Genomic DNA, 20,229 nt, shown 5'->3' on the forward strand with positions numbered 1-20,229 from the left:
CTGCCACCAACAGTGTATCTACCCAGCAACAAGACAAGACAGAGAGGCAAGGCCACCAGAAGCACAAGTAAAAAGCTGTTTCTTTTCTTGAAAACAGCTTTACACTAGTTTTGATTAATTTAGAAAGGGGATGATTCTGCTAGAAAGATTTGCATTCTCATGGCACATCCCCTAAAATAACCTCCCAATTAATGTGTTGCTGTTTAATTATGCAAAGGGCTGATGTCGTATCATCTGCGCTGCAGCTCTGGAGCAGGATCACATGAGCCATAATACGGGCACAAATCACTATGTTCTATCGGTTTATCTGCAGACAGCATCGCTAAGCCACAGTTATCGCCCAGCACACTTCAGGCAGTCAGAACATCGCAGAACTGATGTTCCGATAACTTCTGATAACTCACGGGCACAGAAAGGTGTTCTTGGCCAACACGGCAACACTTCCAATGACAGGTGAGCACTGATACAGCTTGATTAACTTGACATTGTGAGCGCAGCCAGATTACCAGCAGTGTGAAGAAGTCTTAAAGTCATCTTGATAACACTGTTGCATCTGTCACCTGGTGGAGAGCTACAGAGCCCCGGTGCTGAGATACCAAGGCGAGAGAGGCTGATGGGAGTGCCAGGAATGAGCCACAGGGAGGAGCGGATGGGACCGAGAAACAGCCAAGTGGACATTAAAACAGAGGTCCAGGAAAGCATTCGTCCTCTCAACACGGACAAGTGCATTTTCCATCCCATGAAGAGTCCCCAGCCCACATTTCATTTTTGCCTTTGATTTGTTCATTGCCTTTTTATATTGCATTACACAAGGCCATTTACAAGCTGTAGAAGCAACAACAGATACATCAAAGGTCACATGCCCTACTGATCCAGTGCATTTGCACTGATCCAGTGCAAATAAGTCATAATAAAAAATATGACTTTAAAATAAAGGACACTGACAAACTGGAACGTGTCCAGAGGAGGGCAACCAAAATGGTCAAAGGCCTGGAAACGATGCCTTATGAAGAACGGCTAAGGGAACTGGGCATGTTTAGCCTGGAGAAGAGGAGGTTAAGGGGTGATATGATAGCCATGTTCAAATATATAAAAGGATGTCACATAGAGGAGGGAGAAAGGTTGTTTTCTGCTGCTCCAGAGAAGTGGACACAGAGCAATGGATCCAAACTACAAGAAAGAAGATTCCACCTAAACATTAGGAAGAACTTCCTGACAGTAAGAGCTGTTTGACAGTGGAATTTGCTGCCAAGGAGTGTGGTGGAGTCTCCTTCTTTGGAGGTCTTTAAGCAGAGGCAACCATATGTCAGGAGTGCTCTGAAGGTGTTTCCTGCTTGGCAGGGGGTTGGACTCGATGGCCCTTGTGGTCTCTTCCAACTCTATGATTCTATGATTCTATAAGCAACTTTTATCAAGTAAAGTAGTATTCAGTAGGGGGAAGAGGGACATAGTGATACACGGGGCACATTGATACACCAACAATATTTCAATATTGAGAAATGTTATTTGTGTCGCAACATCATTAAAACGTGTCTATACATGTGTGAGTATAACTGTTGCGCCCGTGCTGCCCACCAGTTTGCTGGTGGCGTTTGACGAGAGGAGGTGTGTTTTTAGCACGGCCAGCTAAAAAATTACGTGGAATGTAAAAGTGTTCCAACACTGTTTTACGTCATTTACTTAAGATGTAAAAATACCAAAGATAAGTTGTTCCACTCAATAATGAGGATTACAAGTGATTTTATTAATAATTGTTAGTTTTTTTGACAATGTCTGTTGGGGCACTTTGATACACCAAGACACAGGGGCACACTGATACATATAAAAGTGCCCCGCTAATGTACAATAGTGCCCCAATATACAAGTTTGCATGAAATCTCTAAACTCATTAAATTTGAAAAAACAATAACTGTTTACTACGTGGCCAAAGTCATGTCTAAATATAATATGACCGATTATCAAGTGTCATATCTCAGGAAAAAACCAGGATCTTGTATGTTTGTTTTCCCCACTGTAGAAGATAAGGCAAGTGTTGATTTCAAGGATGTTGTTTTGCTAGAGCCGAAACCAAATTTCCCAAAGGGCACATCTCAAACATCATCTCTTTATACTTTTTCTATTGACTTAAGTGGATAGAATGTGCAATAGAAGCTAAATGTTAAGTAATTATCTTTTTTTAATAAGCATTTTGTTTAAATTACTATTTTTTGACTACCTAATGTGAGTTCTTATACTTTCTAAGTTTTTCCAAAGTTTTTTTTTTAAATGGAAAGGTGTTTGAGGAAAGATTAATATAAGTTTTGATGTTTTGTTAAGAAAACCTGCCTTAAAGTCTATGGTATGTGTGAAACACTGTTAGTTTTGATACGTAATTTAGATTTTAAGTAATAAATTGTAAGGCTGATTATGATCTCTCACAATAAAAATTGTTTTTTCATTAAATTTTTGAAAATAATTACCATTCTCATACAATTTACGCTTTGTATCAAAGTGCCCCGTCCAATGTATTAAAGTGCCCCATAGGTGGGGCAGAATGATACAAAACCCATTTTTTTACTGGTCACTATATTCTCATTATCTTCTAACTTATATTAGTTATGCCATGCATCAAGCAAAAAATATATTATTTAACTCATTTTTGTTACATAAAATATGAGATTGAATTTTTCTGTACCAATCTGCCCCACTCCCCCCCTAATCCATTTAGAATATTACACAATAACATTAATTATCAGTGAATGATTATTAAACAGAAATCCACTCCAAATCATTACAGGAAGGGACCATTTTGCATGGGGGTTCCATTCCTGACCCCCGTGTGTGTTGGCAAAGTGTGCAGAAGCCCTCCCCATTTCCCGGCCACTTCCAGGTCAGCAGTGACAAGTGTGTGCACATCAATCGGAGACATGCAAAATGGTCGCTGCCTGTACTAGACTAGAATCAATAAAAATAGGCCATTTACAAGGCCTATTGCTGAGCAGCAAGGGCACATAGCTTATAAAATTACAAAATGCACTAGCATAACTGGTGCCTTGGTCCAGGCCAGCACTGAGGAAAAGGGAGGGTATCCCACAGATCTTGCACTGGCTTTGGAAACTGTGGTTGTTTCCCCAACCTTTTCCAAGGTTCCACATGATAACTTGGAGATTCCTCCTTCTGTTTCCCAGAGCTAGAAACTGCCCAAACCTTTCCAGACTGCTTTCTGGGCAATTCTAAGGTCCAGGACTACCCAAATTCCAAGGATCAGTCCAGACGTCCTAACCTGGGGCTGGCGCATGTCACCCCAGTCATGCTGAGCACGAGAGGGTATTGCGTCATCTTCAGCATGAGAAGCCCTTCTAATGTTGAGAGACTGCTGTCCCGACTTTGCTTTCTCCTGGTTTTTCATTCTTCTCAATCCTAGGTTTGGTTCTCCACATTTCCATGCCAGTTTGTGCTTTTTCCTTTTTTTAAAGAACTCCTCATGGAAAATTCATCAGCATTTTAGCGTGAATTTCTCCCAATACAAATTTTTGTACGCAATTTCACACAATATTACTTTTTTGGGGTGAAGTAATTTCCCACAACAGAATGCATGTTTGCATGTTATTTTCACTAATTTATGCATTTATTGGCAAAAATCCCCAGAGTATATGCAGTTCTGTACACATTACTTGACTGCAGAACTGCATTGCAAAATTCAGAGGAGTGCGAATTTTGAAGCACAGCTGTGCTTTGGTTCGCCAGGACCAGGAGGAGACCAGGGTTCCAATCCCTACTTGGCCATGAAGAAGGGCCAGTTGTTGTGGGGAATTAAATATGGAGGGGGAAAGCCATGGATGCCACTTTGAGCTCCTTGGAGGAAAAGGTGGGATATAAATGCAATAAATAATAAAATTAGTTCAGCTTTAAATGTAAACTGGATCAAATTTCTCCCCCAGCCCTCACCATGACTGCCTTTCATCTTCTCTTCTCCAGGCCAAACATCCCCAGTGCTTTCAATCCTCCCTTGTAGGACTTCGTTTTCAGACATCTTGCGATCCTGAGCCTCCTACCCTGCGGCTTCTCTGTGTCCTTCTTAAAATGCAGCACTGCATGGAGAGGCAAATCTGTTTGGCAGTGGGCCCAGGCTGCCTTGGGGGGTGGCTGGCTTTCCTTCACTGGACCGCCATCCCTTAGGAATGCTGCAGGCGCATCCTGCCTTGCGGATCCTGCACTATGTAAGGGGGTTGGACTAGGAGGCCTTTAAGGTCCTTTCCAACTCTACAATTCTGCTTTCATGCCAGCCCTTCTGATCTTCACAATGTTGTTGTTGTTTAGTCATTTCCGACTCTTCGTGACCCCCTGGACCAGAGCACGAAAGGCACTCCTGTCTTCCACTGCCTCCTGCAGTTTGGTCAGACTCATGCTGGTACCTTCAAGAACACTGTCCAGCCATCTCGTCCTCTGTCGTCCCCTTCTCCTTGTGCCCTCTATCTTTCCCAGCATCAGGGTCTTTTCCAGGGAGTCTTCTCTTCTCATGAGGTGGCCAAAGCATTGGAGTCTCAGGATCTGTCCTTCCAGTGAGCACTTGGAGCAGAGGGCAATTTTCTCTTCTTGCCCCCCTCCAACATACCCACAACAATCTGGACATAACTAGCCACCTGTTTCCAATAAACCTAAGACTGTAAGCTCCTTAAGAATAGTCTCTTTGATTCTGAGCCTGTTAGGTTGCATTCCTAGTCCAAATCTGGGGCTCTGGGGGACTTAAACATAACACAATACAGAGAAACAAAGATGGTTAGGCAGCAATTTGGAAAATCATTGCCACTGCATGATGGTGACAAAGGAGACCGTGACAGGTCCCTATTTGCAACCACCCAGCAGTCTTGTGTGTCCCAGAGCCACGGCCATACATTTCCTGCCACTGAGAGGCTCCATTGAGCCTTTTCTGCCCACCTCTCTTCGTAGAAGCAGAACTGAAAAATCACTGGTGTATCTAAGTATTTGATATCAACTCCCAGAAGGATCCCGTAGCCACAGCCCCGAGGCTCCTGCTGCTTGCAGCTCAGTATTGCCACCATCAGCTCCCACCTGCCTCTCCAGGTAAGGGCTCTTGTCCCATACATTGCAGCCATTCCAGAAGAAGCAGAGACAGGCCCACTGTGAGATTAAACCATGCAAGAAACACCCTGTGTTCCTTAAAGAGGAAACAGTGACGGTTACCCTACCTAGTGGTGCTGGTCCATTGGGGCAAATGGGGCAGCACCCCCCACCTCAGTCTGGATGGAGCCAGCCCCTCCCACCTTCTGCTGCTCTCCCTGCTTTCCCCCTACCACCCCATGGGCACCAGCCCTTCCCAAGCTGCTTCAGGAGAGGCTATTGGCAAATGAATGTCCACTGATCATTTTATATGCAAACATAACCTAAAACATGCATTTGTGGGGGTATGCTTTTCAGTGCATTTCACCCTAATGTATGCAGTTTGTACATCTTTATAAGGTAATTTTGTTTACATAAAATACATATTTTGTGCACACTTTCAGAGGGCCAGCTCTGCATCACAAAATCAGGAGACATATGTAACGGTTGCATATTTGGGTGCAACTCCATTTGAGGAAGAGGGGTTTGCATGGGGTTAACCCAAAGATTAGGGACCTCCAGTTTCCCATACTATCCCTGTATCTTTAACCTCTCAAGCTGACCTCTTTATCTCCACATTGTTTATACTGATACTCTCAGGCTGCATCATGTTTTTGCTCCTCCTCCTTCCACTTCCTTCTCAAGCCTCAAAGTGGCAAGTCGCATTTAAATATCCTCAGAGAGAATAAAGGTGCAAGCATGGCTGCCGTATTCTTCTCTGACCTTTGGGGTCCCTCCCAACTCTACAATTCTGTGACTCTGATTCTGTCCTAGCCATGCATCTCCTGCAAGAAACCACCTTGTGCTTCTCCTTGTGTGAGCTTGCAACAAGACCGCTCTGCTAGCTGAAAAGCTGCTCACTCTGCATACCAAAAGGGTTTCAATAGGTCATTGATCTGATTAGAAACTGGATTGATAATGCCACTATCTGTAACTGGATTGATAATGTCTTCTGATCTATCTGCAAGTTCAGGACCAGCGAATGAGATCAGTCCGCTGCAAAAAGTGAACCAACCAGTTTTCTCCTCCATGCCTGATTGACAGCTTATTAAAGTCTGATACAGATTGCATCCTTAACAGTCAGAATCATAGATTTGAATTTCTTTGCTATCAGTTCCAACTCCCTGCTCGATGCAGGAATATTGGTCTTCGCTACTTCAAACTAGTTTTTCTGGAGCTGCCTCTGCTTGGCAATGTGTATGTGTGCACTCACACAAACACATGCAGGTCATGATCTTTGTGTGACAATAGGGAAGTTGCAGGTGTACACAAGTGTCTTTACTTCCAGGCTAAGGATAGTTGGATACATAGGGTGTGAGCACAGCTTAGCAATACAGAGATAACCTGTCAGAGGACGATCCTTCAGTTTTTCATTCAGAATGCTCTACGTCATGTGGATGAGGCGAATGTTTCAGATGGGTGATGCTCAGTCAAAACAATCCCTGTTCCATCCATGTGGATATCCCAGCAATGCCTGGTGGATGCACATAGAGTGAGACAAGCTGCGCTCTGTCAAAGGCCTGGCCTACCACCAAACCATAGGTTATGGGTCAAAACTGTTACTGGGTTGCAAGCAGAGGCTTCTGAAGAAGCCAGAGGCCATCTGGTCTGCCTCTTAGTGCAGACCCAGGTCACTGAGCCTGAGCTTCCACAGCCGTCTCCTGCCATGAACCGCCCTTGGCAGGATCGGAAGCAACAGCAGCAGATCGGTTCCATGGTCATGATATCATCTTATTCCCTTGTTAACTGTGCTGTTTTAAATATATTTGACTTTCTGTTTCCTGTTCATTAGGTTTTTTGAAGATATATTTTATATTTTACTTCCTTCAGTAATGTTTTATTCTGGATTTGTTGCAAACTGCTTTGAGATTTCCCTTGCTCCAATAATAGGCCCCATTTTGAATTGAGTGCAGACCTAGGAATAAGGTTCAAGGTGAGGCTTCCTTTCCCAAACTTGCCTATGCAAAGGTGTGTTTTGTGCTCAGCTCAAGGCAGGTCAGCTGGCTTGCCTATCTGTGTGACAGTGAGTTGGACTCACTCCTTATACAGTAACAATCCCTGGTAACTAGCCAGCTTCCTGGCAGTAAGCAGACTCCTGTCAAAACAAAATAAAAAAATTCCTTCCGGTGGCACCTTAGAGACCAACCAAGTTTGTTATTGGTATGAGCTTTCGTGTGCGTGCAAGATATCTGAAGAAGTGTGCATGCACATGAAAGCTCATACCAATAACAAACTTAGTTGGTGCCACTGGAAGGAACTTTTTTTATTTTGTTTCGGCTACGGCAGACCAACACAGCTACCTACCTGTAACCAGACTCCTGTCAGTTCAAGATAGTTTTTATTATAGAAAGAAACATCCCGAGCGGGGCTTCACAGGCCTCTCAGCAACAATAGATGCTCTAATCTGAATCCGAGTTCCAACAGGATCTACGCCAGAACCTCGCCATCGGCTCTTCTCCACTGGCAGTGGACAGAGTCTCTCTCTTATCTGTTGGCAGCCTGGCCTCTCCTTGTCCTCTTCCAGCCCTGCTTCCAGCCCTGCATCTGAGCTAGGAGTGTGAAGGGAGGGCTGTGGGTGTCAGTTTTGGAAACCACTCCTTCTCCCTCATCAGAACCTTCAGCCTATGACCTGCTGGCTCTGAAGTTAACCCTTCTGCCTCTTGTTCACTTTCTGAGGCTCACCCTTCTGCTGGGTCCTGGAGGGACACTCCTGCTGCCAGTTACCGCCACCTTTGAGCTTTCTGTGCATCTCTTCAAAGCAACCACAAGCCTCTTGGGTGTTTTCACATATTTGCAAGGAGAACATGCAAAAGCAAGGGAGATCTTTGCCAATTTGTGGCTATCTTGCTTTGCTTCTTTATTTTAACAGGGTTCATATATTGTTTAATTGTAAATAAAACCTCTAAGCATTCACAGGGTAAGGCAAAGCAGTCCAGCCATCTCTGAAAACTGTCCTGAAAGTTCCTGCATGCCCTAATGTTCAGTCTGACCAGCTCAACTCACTGAGCACAGGCCAATTTTCAAACATCTTCCTGTGCCTTGCTATTCACCCTTGATACGGCCCATTGGCAAACTGTGGCACTCCCTGCCACAATATGCAGCAATGGCCATCAACCTGGATGACATTAAAAAGAGATTAGGACACCTTATTGAGGATAAGTTATCAATTACTACTAGTCATATTGGCTAGGCATTTCCTCCAGTATCCGGTGCAGTATGTCTCTGAATACCAGTTTCTGAGGACCATGGACATGTGATGGCTACTGCAGTTATGGCCATTTCAGCACGTGATCAGCCATGGTGGGAACAAGATGGACCTTCGGATCAGTCGAACAAAGCCTTTCTTGTATCCTTGCCTAGTCGTTCTGCTGCCAAAAATGAGGGATTGCTACTCACCAGGGACAGGCATTGGAAAACAGATAAAACCAGAACAGCTGGAGCATGGCAACAGTGCCGGGTGTCTCTCTGCTCTGCAATACCTGCATTTTCTTTCGCTGGAGCCAAAGGAGACCTGGTTGGTTGCTAGAGCATGCTCACCCCTCCCTCTGCAGCCATTCAAGGCCCCCACTGGCTGCACCATCGCTTTGCTTTGGGGCAGTGGAGGAAAGGCTGTGATATGGAACCCGGCTTCTGAAGGTGACACTGCTGCAGCTGACGATACAGAAAGGAGCAGCAGACTCTTCTCTTCCCCACCTGTCTCTTCGTGCAGAGATTTCTCCCTGAAAAGCCAGATTCCTGTCACTCCCTGGGTTATTGTCAAGATGCACCTAATAACAAAAAAGTATGGCCCCAGGGAAATGCAGAGAGAAAGGATGAAATGAGAGGGAGGGCGGGAGGGAGGGAGAGAGAGAGTGTTGTGGGGGGAGCTCTGGCTATGATCATTCTTGCAGCCTCCCTGCCTCCAGGCTGGTTTTACTTCCATACAAATATTTTCTCCCCTTCTCCTCTGTGTCTCTCGCTTGTTTGAGTTTACATTATTTATGGCTTTGTCCATATTTGCCGTTATTGTTTCATTCAACAATAAAATGGATTAGATAAAAATGCCAACTGTTCTCTGCCTTTGTTTGTCCTAAGCACTGTGTTGTGACGCTGACGTTGCCTCGCTTTGGAGAGGAGCAGCGTCCCATTGTTTTCACAGCAGTGAACTGCCCAGAGGACATGGCTAATTGGGTGGCATATAGAATGCCCAAGACAAAATGAATAAAGAGGGAAAGAGGGAATCGAGCTGTGAGCCTTCACACACACACAGAAGCCAAGGTGTCTGGCTTGCAGTTCCCCAGAGGTCTCCCATCCAGGAAATGTCAGACATGTTCATCTTCAGCCAAGAGGTGGTCTTGTGGGCTCCAGCATGGGGCCGCCCAGATGCTGTTGAACTACAGCTTCCTTCCTTCCTTCCCAGCCAGCAAGGCCAACAGTAAGGGATGATGGGCATTGTAGTCCAACAATATCTGAACATCACAACATGGGCTACCTCTATTCTGGGTCTTGAAGGTGCTGTTTTGGGGGTGCATGTGCTGCCTTTGCTAACCCAAAGGAACCAGTCATTTTCTCCCCTTCAGACCATTCTTCTCCAGCCTGTTTCCTTCTCCTTCTCCTGTTTCATTATAACTGCTAGGGAACCATCTAGATGGACGCAAAAGACAGGAATATAGATCTGGTCACACCCATATCTCCCTCTCAGTGGGACGTTAGGGGCTCAAGTATTCAAAATTCACGATGACCTGGTTTGTACAGGAATTTGCTTGGCTCATTATGCTCAGCTGGGCTACAAATGGAGCCATTTTCTGGGCCAGAAGTTCTCCACCACCAATGTCAAGCCAGCAGGCCCATGCGGGGGGGGGGCAGGTGGGCACACTCGCCCCAGGCCTCAGAGGGCTAAGTTGGTATGGGGGCCCCCGCCAGGGACCAGCTGCTGTTTTACTTGAGTTTATAACTTTATTCCAACAAGACTCCCGCCCTGGGTCTCTGACAAGCTCTGCATGGGCCTGCAAACCTGTATTGCTTTGACCACCATTCCGCAGGCCAACAGACATTTTCGGGGAATCCACTTGGAAGAGTCTGATACGCCAGCAGATTTCATCCAGTTATGTTAAAAGGAAGGAGGAAGTTATAGCCATTTTTAGCTTCCACATTGTAGTGAATGGGGAAGAAACACTCCTAGAATAATTTCTCATAGTGAATTATGTGAACAAAGAGTGCTTGGTTTGCACTGAATGTACAACCCTTTTGCTCTTCACTCAGAATTGGGGTTACCCTTCTTCCAGATCTTTGCTGCCTTTCTTTTTTTAAAGTGTGGTGTGGAAAATTGTAGTGATTGTTAATTACTGAATCCAATGCCTGCATACTCCATGAGCTAGTTAGAGACCAAAGATTTCCAATGCGCAGCCTGGTCCATTGCTGCCAGCGCTCTGGAGAAGAACGACACGTCTGATCAGCTCTTGCCTGAGACTCCCTGAATCAAAGTTTCCCTCTCACAAGACCCCCCACAAGGTAGCCTGTGGTAAAGGGTAGAAATTTGTTTAACAGGCGCACCATGCGATGGGTCCACTGTATTTAAATGGGGGCAGTGAGTGGGGGGAGTCCATTCTCTACTGGAAGGGCAGCTGGGTCCAAATCCAGTTAAAGAAAGACCTAAGGTTTAAAGATAAAGAAGGGAGAGCCAGGGGGCCATCAAGAGTGAGCCCCTGGCAACACTCAGGTGGCACACGGGGTCACAGTTTCCCCCACTTAAATCACAGCGATTATTTCTAAATTTGCATCCAGATATAAACATTAGCGCATGCAAATTGCATGCAAAACAGCGTCCTCCTCTGCCCTCTTTCCCAGCAAAGCATAAGAGGACATCCCGCTTGGCTAAATCCCACAAGCTCCGCTCTGTTTCACTTGCTTTTCCTGAAGAACTAGACTCTGTGTGATGACAACAGAAATAAGTAAATAAAAATATAATGTCAGCAATGATAATGATGAAGGGAGAATTCACATTGGGCTGCATGACAATAAAAAGTAATCACAGGAAAGTGCCGACATTTAATTTAAACCAGAGCAAGTCACGGCAGCTAAACCTGACTGCTTCCCTCACGTGACTTGAGTCTCCCAAGCGACAGCAGGCAGCCCGGGAACCGAGAGATGGGAGGAGGCAGATGCCGGCCTCAAGAGCCCGCCTGGGCTGCCCGGCGTTCGCTTCTTCCTGCCGTTGGCGGAGAAGGGACTTGAGCTGCAGGTGTTCTGTTTTTGAAGCATCTCCCTGGGGAGCTGTTACTGCTGCAGCTCACATGCCACTTAGCAAAGGACGCATCCAGTAGCCTTCCAGCAGAGAAAGGCCATTGCTCTAGAGCAGAGCCAGTAACATCAGCCCTGGAGGGGGGGCTGGAACTGATGGCCCCCTGGATGTTGCCAGACTCCCACTAGTCCAAGCCAACATGGCCAGGGAGGATGGCAGTTTTCATTCAGCAATCTCTAGAAGGGCAAAGCTTAGCAGGCACTGACCGAGATAATTTATTTTTATTGTTTATTTTATTTATTAAATTTCTATCGGGATGCGGGTGATGCTGTGGTCTAAACCACAGAGCCTAGGACTTGCCGATCAGAAGGTTGGCAGTTCGAATCCCCATGACTGGGTGAGCTCCCGTTGTTCAGTCGCAGCTCCTGCACACCTAGCAGTTCAAAAGCATGTCAAAGTGCAAGTAGATACAAAGATGCAAGTAGATAGGTACCACTCTGGTGGAAAGGTAAACGCTGTTTCCATGTGCTGCTCTGGCTCGCCAGAAGTGGCTTAGTCATGTTGGCCACATGACCCAGAAGCTCTCTGCGGACAAACGGCAGCTCCCTCAGCCTATAGAGCGAGATGAGCGTGCAACCCCAGAGTCGTTTGCGACTGGTCGGGGGGGTACCTTTACCTTTATACTGTCCTTCATCCCAAGATCACAGGGCAGTTTATAATATAAAACCACAAAAAGACATACCGTAATTACACATAAAAACAATTCCCACCCCCAGTTTAAAAGTCCACAGATTATTTAATTGGCCAAAGGCCTAGGAGAAGAGGAAGATTTTCACCTGGAACCTAAACAAAGGCGCCAGGTGAGCTTCCCTGGGGGGGAGCGTCTCACAAGCTCATGAGACCAGGCCCACTTCTCCCCCCCCACACACAATGCCATGTGTTTTGTGAAGCCTATTGGTTGCTCTCTCATTCCTTATCCAAAGTCGAAACAGATCCTTTTATTCCTCTGTGGCTATGCAAGAGGTTTAATCCTGACATGTTTGTGGTGCCTCGAGCTGAGGGCAAAGGTTGGCACTTTTTGATGCTCTGTTCTCATTTTCAGTTTAGCATACCCTCCAACATTTCTCCAATAAAAATAGGGACATCCTATTCCATCATCATCATTTTACTATTTATACCCTGCTCATCTGACTGTGTCGCCCTAACATATATTAAAAACATAATAAAAGACTGAACTTTTTTTAAAACAAACAAACAAACCCTATACAGGGCTGCCTTTAGATGGCTCAGGGGTCAGATAACTCCATACCCTCCAACATTTCTGTGATGAGAATAGGGATATCCTAAGGAAAAGCAGGACATTCCGGGATCAAATAAGATATCAGGACAGCTTCTATAAATCTAGGACATCCCTGGGAAATAGGTACACCGGGAGGGTCTGGTTTAGTCCAGTCTCAGGTTAGAGATCAACATCCTTCCATGGAAGATTAAACACAGGACCTTCTAAATGAGCATCTTTCCCTTGAAATTCAAGCAGCACACAAGCAAAAGCCTCGCCTGTGCTAAAGATGACACTACTTCACAATGCCCACCCCCCCGGTAGATTTCTGGGAGCTGTTGTCGCATCCCGGGGCAAAGTTCGCTACCAGGAGCCTCTACTTCTCGGTTAGTGGAGCTCGTTACCCGAAGCGTTCATAAGGAGGGCAGTACGTAACCCGAGGTTCCACTGTATAGTGTAAATGGCCAAAGTCAAGCAATTAATACTCCCTTTGCTAGAATGGGAAGAGCCCGCCTTCTAATTTAATGTTCTTCAACCTGGTGCCTCTCAAATGCTTTCTACTGCAGCTCTCATCAGCTCCAGCTCCAGGGATGATGAGGAGTCACCATCCAACAGCACTGACAGTGTGGTGTAAGGGTTACAGGGCTGGAGCCATAAAACTCACTGAGTGACCTTGAGACAATCAGAGCCCAGCCTACCTCACAGGGCTGCTGCAAGAATAAAATGGGGAGGGGGAGAGCCAAGGGGCTCCTTGGGCAAAAGGTGAGATAGAGATTTAAAAACATACAATGTAAGTGAACAAATCAGGGGGGGCACCAGTTCCCCATTCATGCAGTGGGTCCAGCCCTCCCCAGCACCTCTTTCCCCGGCTTGGGCTGGCAGTGACTTGGACTGTCCTCTTTTTAGCACTTCAAGATATGGCAGCCCATCTGCCATCCATGCTCTTCAGCAGGAGAATGGACCTAGGAACCTTATATCTATATTAATAGAACTGTAGGGTTGGAACTCAAGGGTCATCTAGTCTAACCCCCACAATACAGGAATCACAACTAAAGAATCCCTGACAGATGGCCATCTAACCTTGAAAACCATGAAAAAGAGCCCCACAAGCAGAAAAGTAGCACAGCAGGATAAGGACTGTACTGGGCTTTCTCCCCCCCCCCCATTATTGGCTTGTTTTTGTTTTTATCTTAAATACATTTTTATTATGTATTTTGTGTTTTTTATATTGTAATTTTATGCTGTGAACTGCCCTGGGATTTATGGATGAAGGGTGGTATACAAAATTTAATAATAATAATAATAATAATAATAATAATAATAATAATAATAATTTACTAGCTTTCAATCTGCTGTGCATTTCCCTCTGCCAACAATCAAGGGGATTTTTGATTTATTTTTTAAAATGTGGCCCATCACTTGCTGTCTGAAGTGGTCCTGTCCTCTCTCTCGCCCGAGGATTCTGCCATCATATTCTGCCATACACAATCCTGGATCTGGCCTTTTATCTGAAGCCACCAGGGAAACTGAGCAGGAAAATCAGGCAGGGTGATGGGTAGTGGAAAATATAGAGAGGATCGGGGAGGAAAGAAAAGAGACCTCTTTTGCAAATTTCTCTTTCAAATGTGGCCAAATGTCTTGAAAACGCAAATTTACAATGCCCAGGAGTACAAAGGAATATTTATAACTTCTGGCCAGATATTTCCACTGGGTTATTGCAGCATGGGGATCTCAAACATTCAGGCTGAACTTCTATACTCACTTGCCAGGGAATAAGTCCTATTAAGCTCAGTGCAGCTTACTTCTGAGTAGTCGTGCATAAGATGGCTCTGCTGTATTTTGTTATTGGGAAACCTTGAGATGGGTGGCCTCAGCATGACAGCAGAAATTTGCCTGTTTCTAAAGGGTGGGAAGGAACCTGACCCAGACATTGCTGTGATCGAGAGATGAGAGGGAGGGGAGGCCTTCTCAGTGAAAGCCAGAACCACCAGGGCAACTGGCGTTGCCTGTGGGGCATTGGGAAAGAGGCAGAAACACCGGGGGGGGGGGGGGAGAAGAGAGTCAATAGGCAACTGTCTGGCAAAAGAGCTGGTTTGACCATAAAGGCGATGGGTTCAAAAGATATAGCTTTTTCCGTAGTGGCATTCTCTTCCAGATGAGCCAATTAATATAGATTATGGAAATCTTTCCTGTCAGCTTTTGAAGCATGATCTGCAGTTTTAAACTTGCAATACTCTTGCTGTGGTTTTCTTTTTCATTTTGAACTGCTGCTCATTAATACTGTTACACAGTTAATGTATTAATATTGTCATTTTAACTGCCCATTTGCAGCTACCCAATTGTTGCTTTTATTTTTGCCACTATTTTCACCAGACGTTGCTTCAAGTGGTTGTGCTTGGTTTATTTATTTAGTTTTAAGGAAGCAGGATATAAACACAGTATTTAAAGTGAAATGAACAAAACGCAAGTGAACAGACTGGGCGCCTTTGAGGTTCAGGGTGTAGATGGGAAAGAACAAAAGCAGAGCCTGGCTATAGGATCAGCCCAAGGGACCATCTAGCCCAGTATCTGGTTCTCACCATTGCCCAGAAAATGCATATTGTGATGCCCAAAATGACACGGGCACACTGCCCAGCACCTTGCATGGAGAGGCAGGCTGCCTCAGATGCTGGAGGAAGAGAAGCTTCTTGAAGTGTTGAGGCATCTAATCATAGCCTGCATTTTTATCAAAGCTTATATATTTTGATCAGGATCTGTATTTTAAAATGAGCTTAAAGATTTTCAAATGTTTCATGCCAGGCAAACCAGCTGCCTAAGAACCTTGGCAAGATGTTTATTCTCCTGGACAAGGGGCCCCTTGATTTATAGCAGAAAACAATTCTCAAAGTCGTAAAAAGGGAATTACAGGCTAAGAGCAAGGTTACACGGACCCTACAAATTAAGCTTGGCAAATAGTAAACTTGAGCCATATCTTCTTCCTAAGGTTAAAAAGGTCAAGAGCAATGGAAAAGCATCTGGCTGGCAGAAAAGGAGGGAGTATTTTGGGAAATCTTTTTCTAAAGTTGCTTCTTTCTTAAACTGATATCCTTTTAAGATTTCTTTTCCTTTTAAAAGGTTATTTATGTATGTATGAAATATATTAGCTTAAATGTAATTATGCAAAGGATCTAGAAAGAAAGAAATGTTAAATTCTTATTTCATAGAATCATGGTTATAAGAGACCACAGGGGCAAATGAGCCCAGCCCCCTGCCAGACAGGAGACGCCATCGAGCACTCCTGATATATAGTTGTCAGGCCTTTGTTTAAAGACCTCCAAGAAGGAGATCTTTCAATGATGATGTGAACTCAAGATCCTTGAAGATAAAAAGTTAAGATTAAACCATCTGTTTTGGAGGGCAATAGGGCAAGAAGGGCCAAAGGTGATCTGGTAATTAAGGTGCCTTGTCGAGGTTAATGGCTACTTGTTTGTCATTTATAGATAGAAGAAAATATAACTCTCTGTCTCCCATAAAAGATAATATGAAATGGGTGTATCTTTTATGATTGGTTCTAGCAAACAGCCAATAGGAATTTCAACCAGGCTGAATGGACAAAGGAGGAGAAAGGGGGCTGGATTGAGAAAATATAAGTGCTGGCCATAATGGCAGGAGGGCAGGCCAGAGCTTGGTAACCATATACCACTGAGCCTCTCATTTATTTGTCCGACAAATAAATTATTATTTTAATTTCTCTATTGCTGCGTTGAATATTTCATTCCAGCTAAGCGTTAACCACAAGCAGGGTGCTACAGTGTCAGCTGAGTGGAGGATGCAAAGAGCCTCTTCCCAGAGGGCTGTCCCTGAGTGACCCAAAGAGAATTAATTTGTCGCCTGCGCAAAAGAGGTGAAAGTTGTGCTCTTGTTTTCTCCCCATCCTTCCTGTGTCGGCCAGTTGGCTAAAGATACAATTTATGCCCCCCCCCCCGCCACCCCTGTCAGTGATGGATGGCACTCCAGACTTCCTGCTAGTGCTAAAGAGAGGATGGCGGCCTTTGTGGCATTTATTAGCATTTATTCAATTCCCCGGGTCAAGAAGACAATTAATGCTCACCTGCCTCGGACACGTCCACTGCTCTGCCATCCATCTTTAGAGAGCCAGGTCCTCTTTGCAGGCCGGCAGAGGCCAAGGCTCAGGGTTCTCCAGGCACACATGGACTCTTCTCACAGAGCCCCCCCCCCCCGCCTCCAGGGAAAGCCCCCAAGCGGCAACCAAGAACATGAAAAGAGCCTGCTGGATCAGGCCAATGGCCAAGCTAGACCAGCACCCTCTTCTCCCTGTAGCCACCCAGATGCCTCCAGGGGAATCTCACAAGCAGGATTCACGTGCAAGAGCCCTCTCCCATCAGAAGGCCTAACGGAGCAGAGTAAGCGCAAATCCATGAGGAAAGCTTTCAAAGTGGGATGAATCATCCATGGAAGAAACACAGCCTTGTGGGGTGGGGGGAGAGCTGCTGCTTTGAATGCAAGAGGTCCAGGGTCCAACCCCCCAGCATCTCCAGGGAGGGCTGGGTGGCTGGCTGTGTCACCTGGCCTAGGTGGACAAGCAGATTGGCTCAGTCCAAGGCAGCTTCCTGCATTCCTATGGGAGAAAGGATTTTTTTAAAAAAAGAAAAGAAAAAAGGGGTGGGGGTGGGGGAGAAAGCCAAGAGGGAAGGAGGGAAATGACAAAAGTGCAAATCAGAAACTTGCTTGGGAGGTTGTTCATTCTGGCTGCCACATGCTTGCATGCATGAGCTCTTGCTGGCCATGGGATCTCTGCAAGCAAAAGGAGCAGGCTGCTTCTTTACCTGCAGCCGAGAAATCGCTCTCCTTCCCTTGCCACTGTCTGCTCCAATCCCCCCTCCCTCCTTCCCTTCAAAACGGAGGGAGAAAAATCAGCACAAAATAAAATTGAGGTCACAGCCTTTTGTCACATTTATTATCTATATCTATCTATCATCTGCTTGGCAGGGGGTTGGACTCGATGGCCCTTGTGGTCTCTTCCAACTCTATGATTCTATGCTTCTATATCTATCATCTATCTATATCTATCATCTATCTATCTATCATCTATCTATATCTATCTATCTATCTATCTATCTATCTATCTATCTATCTATCTATCATCTATCTATCTATATCTATCTATCATCATCATCATATCTCTCTCTCTCTCTATATATATATATATCATCATCTATCAATCTATCTATCTATTATCCATCCATCTATCTATCATCTATCTATATCTATCTATCTATCTATCTATCTATCTATCTATCTATCTATCTATCATCTATCTATAATCTACCTATCTATCATCTATCTATCTATATCTATCTATCATCTATCTATCTATCATCTATCTATCTATCTAATCTATCTATCTATCATCTATCTATCTATCATCTATCTATCTATCTATCTATCTATCTATCTATCTATCTATCTATCTTCTATCTATCTATCATCTATCTATCTATCTATCTATCTATCTATCTATCTATCTATCTATCATCTATCATCTATCTATCTCTCCCCCTCCCTCTTGCTGGGTGGGTTAAACACTTACCCCCCCCACCTGCCCCCTGCCTCCTCACAGTTCCTTTCAACTCCCAGTTGGCTTTCTTGGCAATTTTCCACCAGCAACAGCATTCTCTCTCTCTCTCTCTCTCTGGCATTGGCTGTGCTGCAAAACAAATATCTCTTGGTTGGTCCCTGTTGCATCCCTGGGCTCATCAGATAAGTGACGGAGCTGCTGAATCGACAGATTTGGATCCCTTCAAACATGCAGTGAAGCACACACTGGCATTCCCTCCGCCCCCCTCCTTCAGTTCAGGCTGAAACTGGAGACCAGTGTCCTTGTCCTTCTGCGCTGCCAGCTCAGGCTGCAGAAGAGGTGCCTGGTCTGGCTCATGCCAGCGGGTGCAGCCAGCCTGGGGAGGAGGGCATGCTGGATCAGGCCAGGGGCCCATCAAGGCCAGCATCCTGTTCTCACAGTGGCTGACCAGATGCCTGTGGGAAACCAGCAAGTGCTCTTCCCCTCCTCCTGTGGTTTTCTGAAACTGCTATCCAGAAGCATTGCTTCCTCCAACTGTGAAGGAAGAACAGAGCCATCCTGGCTCCTACCCATCGATAGCCCTCTCCTCCTCCGTGAATTTGTCTAGTCCTCTTTTAAAGCCATCCACATTGGTGGCCATCACTGCCTCCTGTGGCAGTGAGTTCCATAGACTAACTATGCTCTGTGTGAAGACGTATTTTCTATTATCTGTCCTGAACCTTCCAGCAGTCGCCTTCATTGGGTGTCCCCATGTTGTTGTTGTTGTTGTTGTTGTTGTTGTTGTTGGGGACTCTTCTCTGTACACTTTTTCCACACATAATTTTACACACTTCTATTGTGTCACTCATATTTTCAGCAAACCAAAAAGCCTGAGACACTGCAACCTTTCCTCCCCAGGGAGCCTCCTCCATTCTTTCTCTCTTGGTTTTCTTGTAATATTGGAGCTCAGAGTTGCCCCACGCCAGCTGCATTGCTCCTCTTCCACTGAGAGACAGTTTGCCTCTGAATTACAAGCCAAGAGGATCTGCTTTAATTCTGCTGCAGCTGTCCTTTCACCCAAAGTGCAGGGAAAAGAAAAGTGTGTGTGTGTGTGTGTGTGTGTGTGCAGGAGTGGGGTGAGGAGCAACCCTGGGGGAGAGGAGCGACCATCATACTCTGTCCACATGGCAGATGAGACCACAGCCCCCCCCCCAAAGTCGGCTGATGGGGTGAGTTTATGGCAGAGGTGAGGTTTGAACCAGATCCTTTTTGCTTTGGAGTTCAGTCTCTTAGCCGCTCTGCCATGGGCATAGCCAGGACTGAGGGGGTGGGCAGAACTGAGCTACCTGCAACACAATTGGTTAGCTGGTTAAGCATTTTTATTTCTTTCCCTGGTTTTTTTGGGGGGCAGCTGCCCTCTGGCCCCCTCTTGGCTACACCCATGCACCCTGCTACTCCAACTCTCTCTTGTAAATATAACATTTAATAGAATAGCTCTGCTCTTTCAAAGTAGAGGGTTTACCAATTGTGCCAAACGCAAGCTGCTAACCAGATCATCCTGAGCCGTTGCAAGCAGATCTTACAAGGCCTCTTTAGAGGGATTATAATTTACAAAAGCAAAAGAAAGCTAGATGTGTACTTTTCAGCCTTTAAGCTTGGAACTATGGAACCCGCTAATTTTTACACAGAATAAAATGCAGATGAATATGGGGATGAAAAAATAGGAGCCCTGTTTTAACTTGGTTGTGCTCACATTGTGGGTCAAGGAGTGAGCTGTGGGGTGGCAGAACACCTGCTTTGGGTGCAGAAGGTCCCAGGTTCAATCCCCAGCATCTCTGGGTATGACTGGGAAAGACTTCCTGCCTGAAACCACACAGAGCCGCTGCCAGTCAGTGTGGACAGTATGGAGCTAGATGGACACAATGGTCTGATTCAATATAAGGCAGCTTCCTATATTCTTACCTACTAAGACTGCAGTCCTAACCTAATCTAAACTTGGAATAAGTCCCATTAAATTCCATGCAGCTTACTTCTGAGTAAGTAGATGTTGGTTAGGTTAGCAGCTTTAAGGCT

The 20,229-nt window shown here is 45.4% G+C and overlaps 1 protein-coding gene across 5 annotated transcripts in view; it reads right to left on the minus strand.

Moving 5' to 3' along the window:
- The window catches only part of LINGO1 (leucine rich repeat and Ig domain containing 1), a 629,635-nt gene that overhangs the window by 33,154 nt on the left and 576,252 nt on the right, over positions 1–20,229 (minus strand). The window contains exon 1 of one of the 5 annotated variants that reach the window (XM_081925637.1): positions 16,690–16,796. The exons of the other annotated variants lie outside the window; for them this stretch is intronic. Coding sequence (XP_081781763.1) covers positions 16,690–16,719 — 30 coding nt within the window. The 5' untranslated portion in view covers positions 16,720–16,796. Of the gene's footprint in view, positions 1–16,689; positions 16,797–20,229 lie in introns of those variants that run through there. 5 annotated transcript variants of the gene reach the window in all.

The sequence above is a fragment of the Podarcis melisellensis genome (assembly GCF_964234715.1).
Source record: "Podarcis melisellensis genome assembly, chromosome: 9".
NCBI lineage: Eukaryota > Metazoa > Chordata > Lepidosauria > Squamata > Lacertidae > Podarcis > Podarcis melisellensis.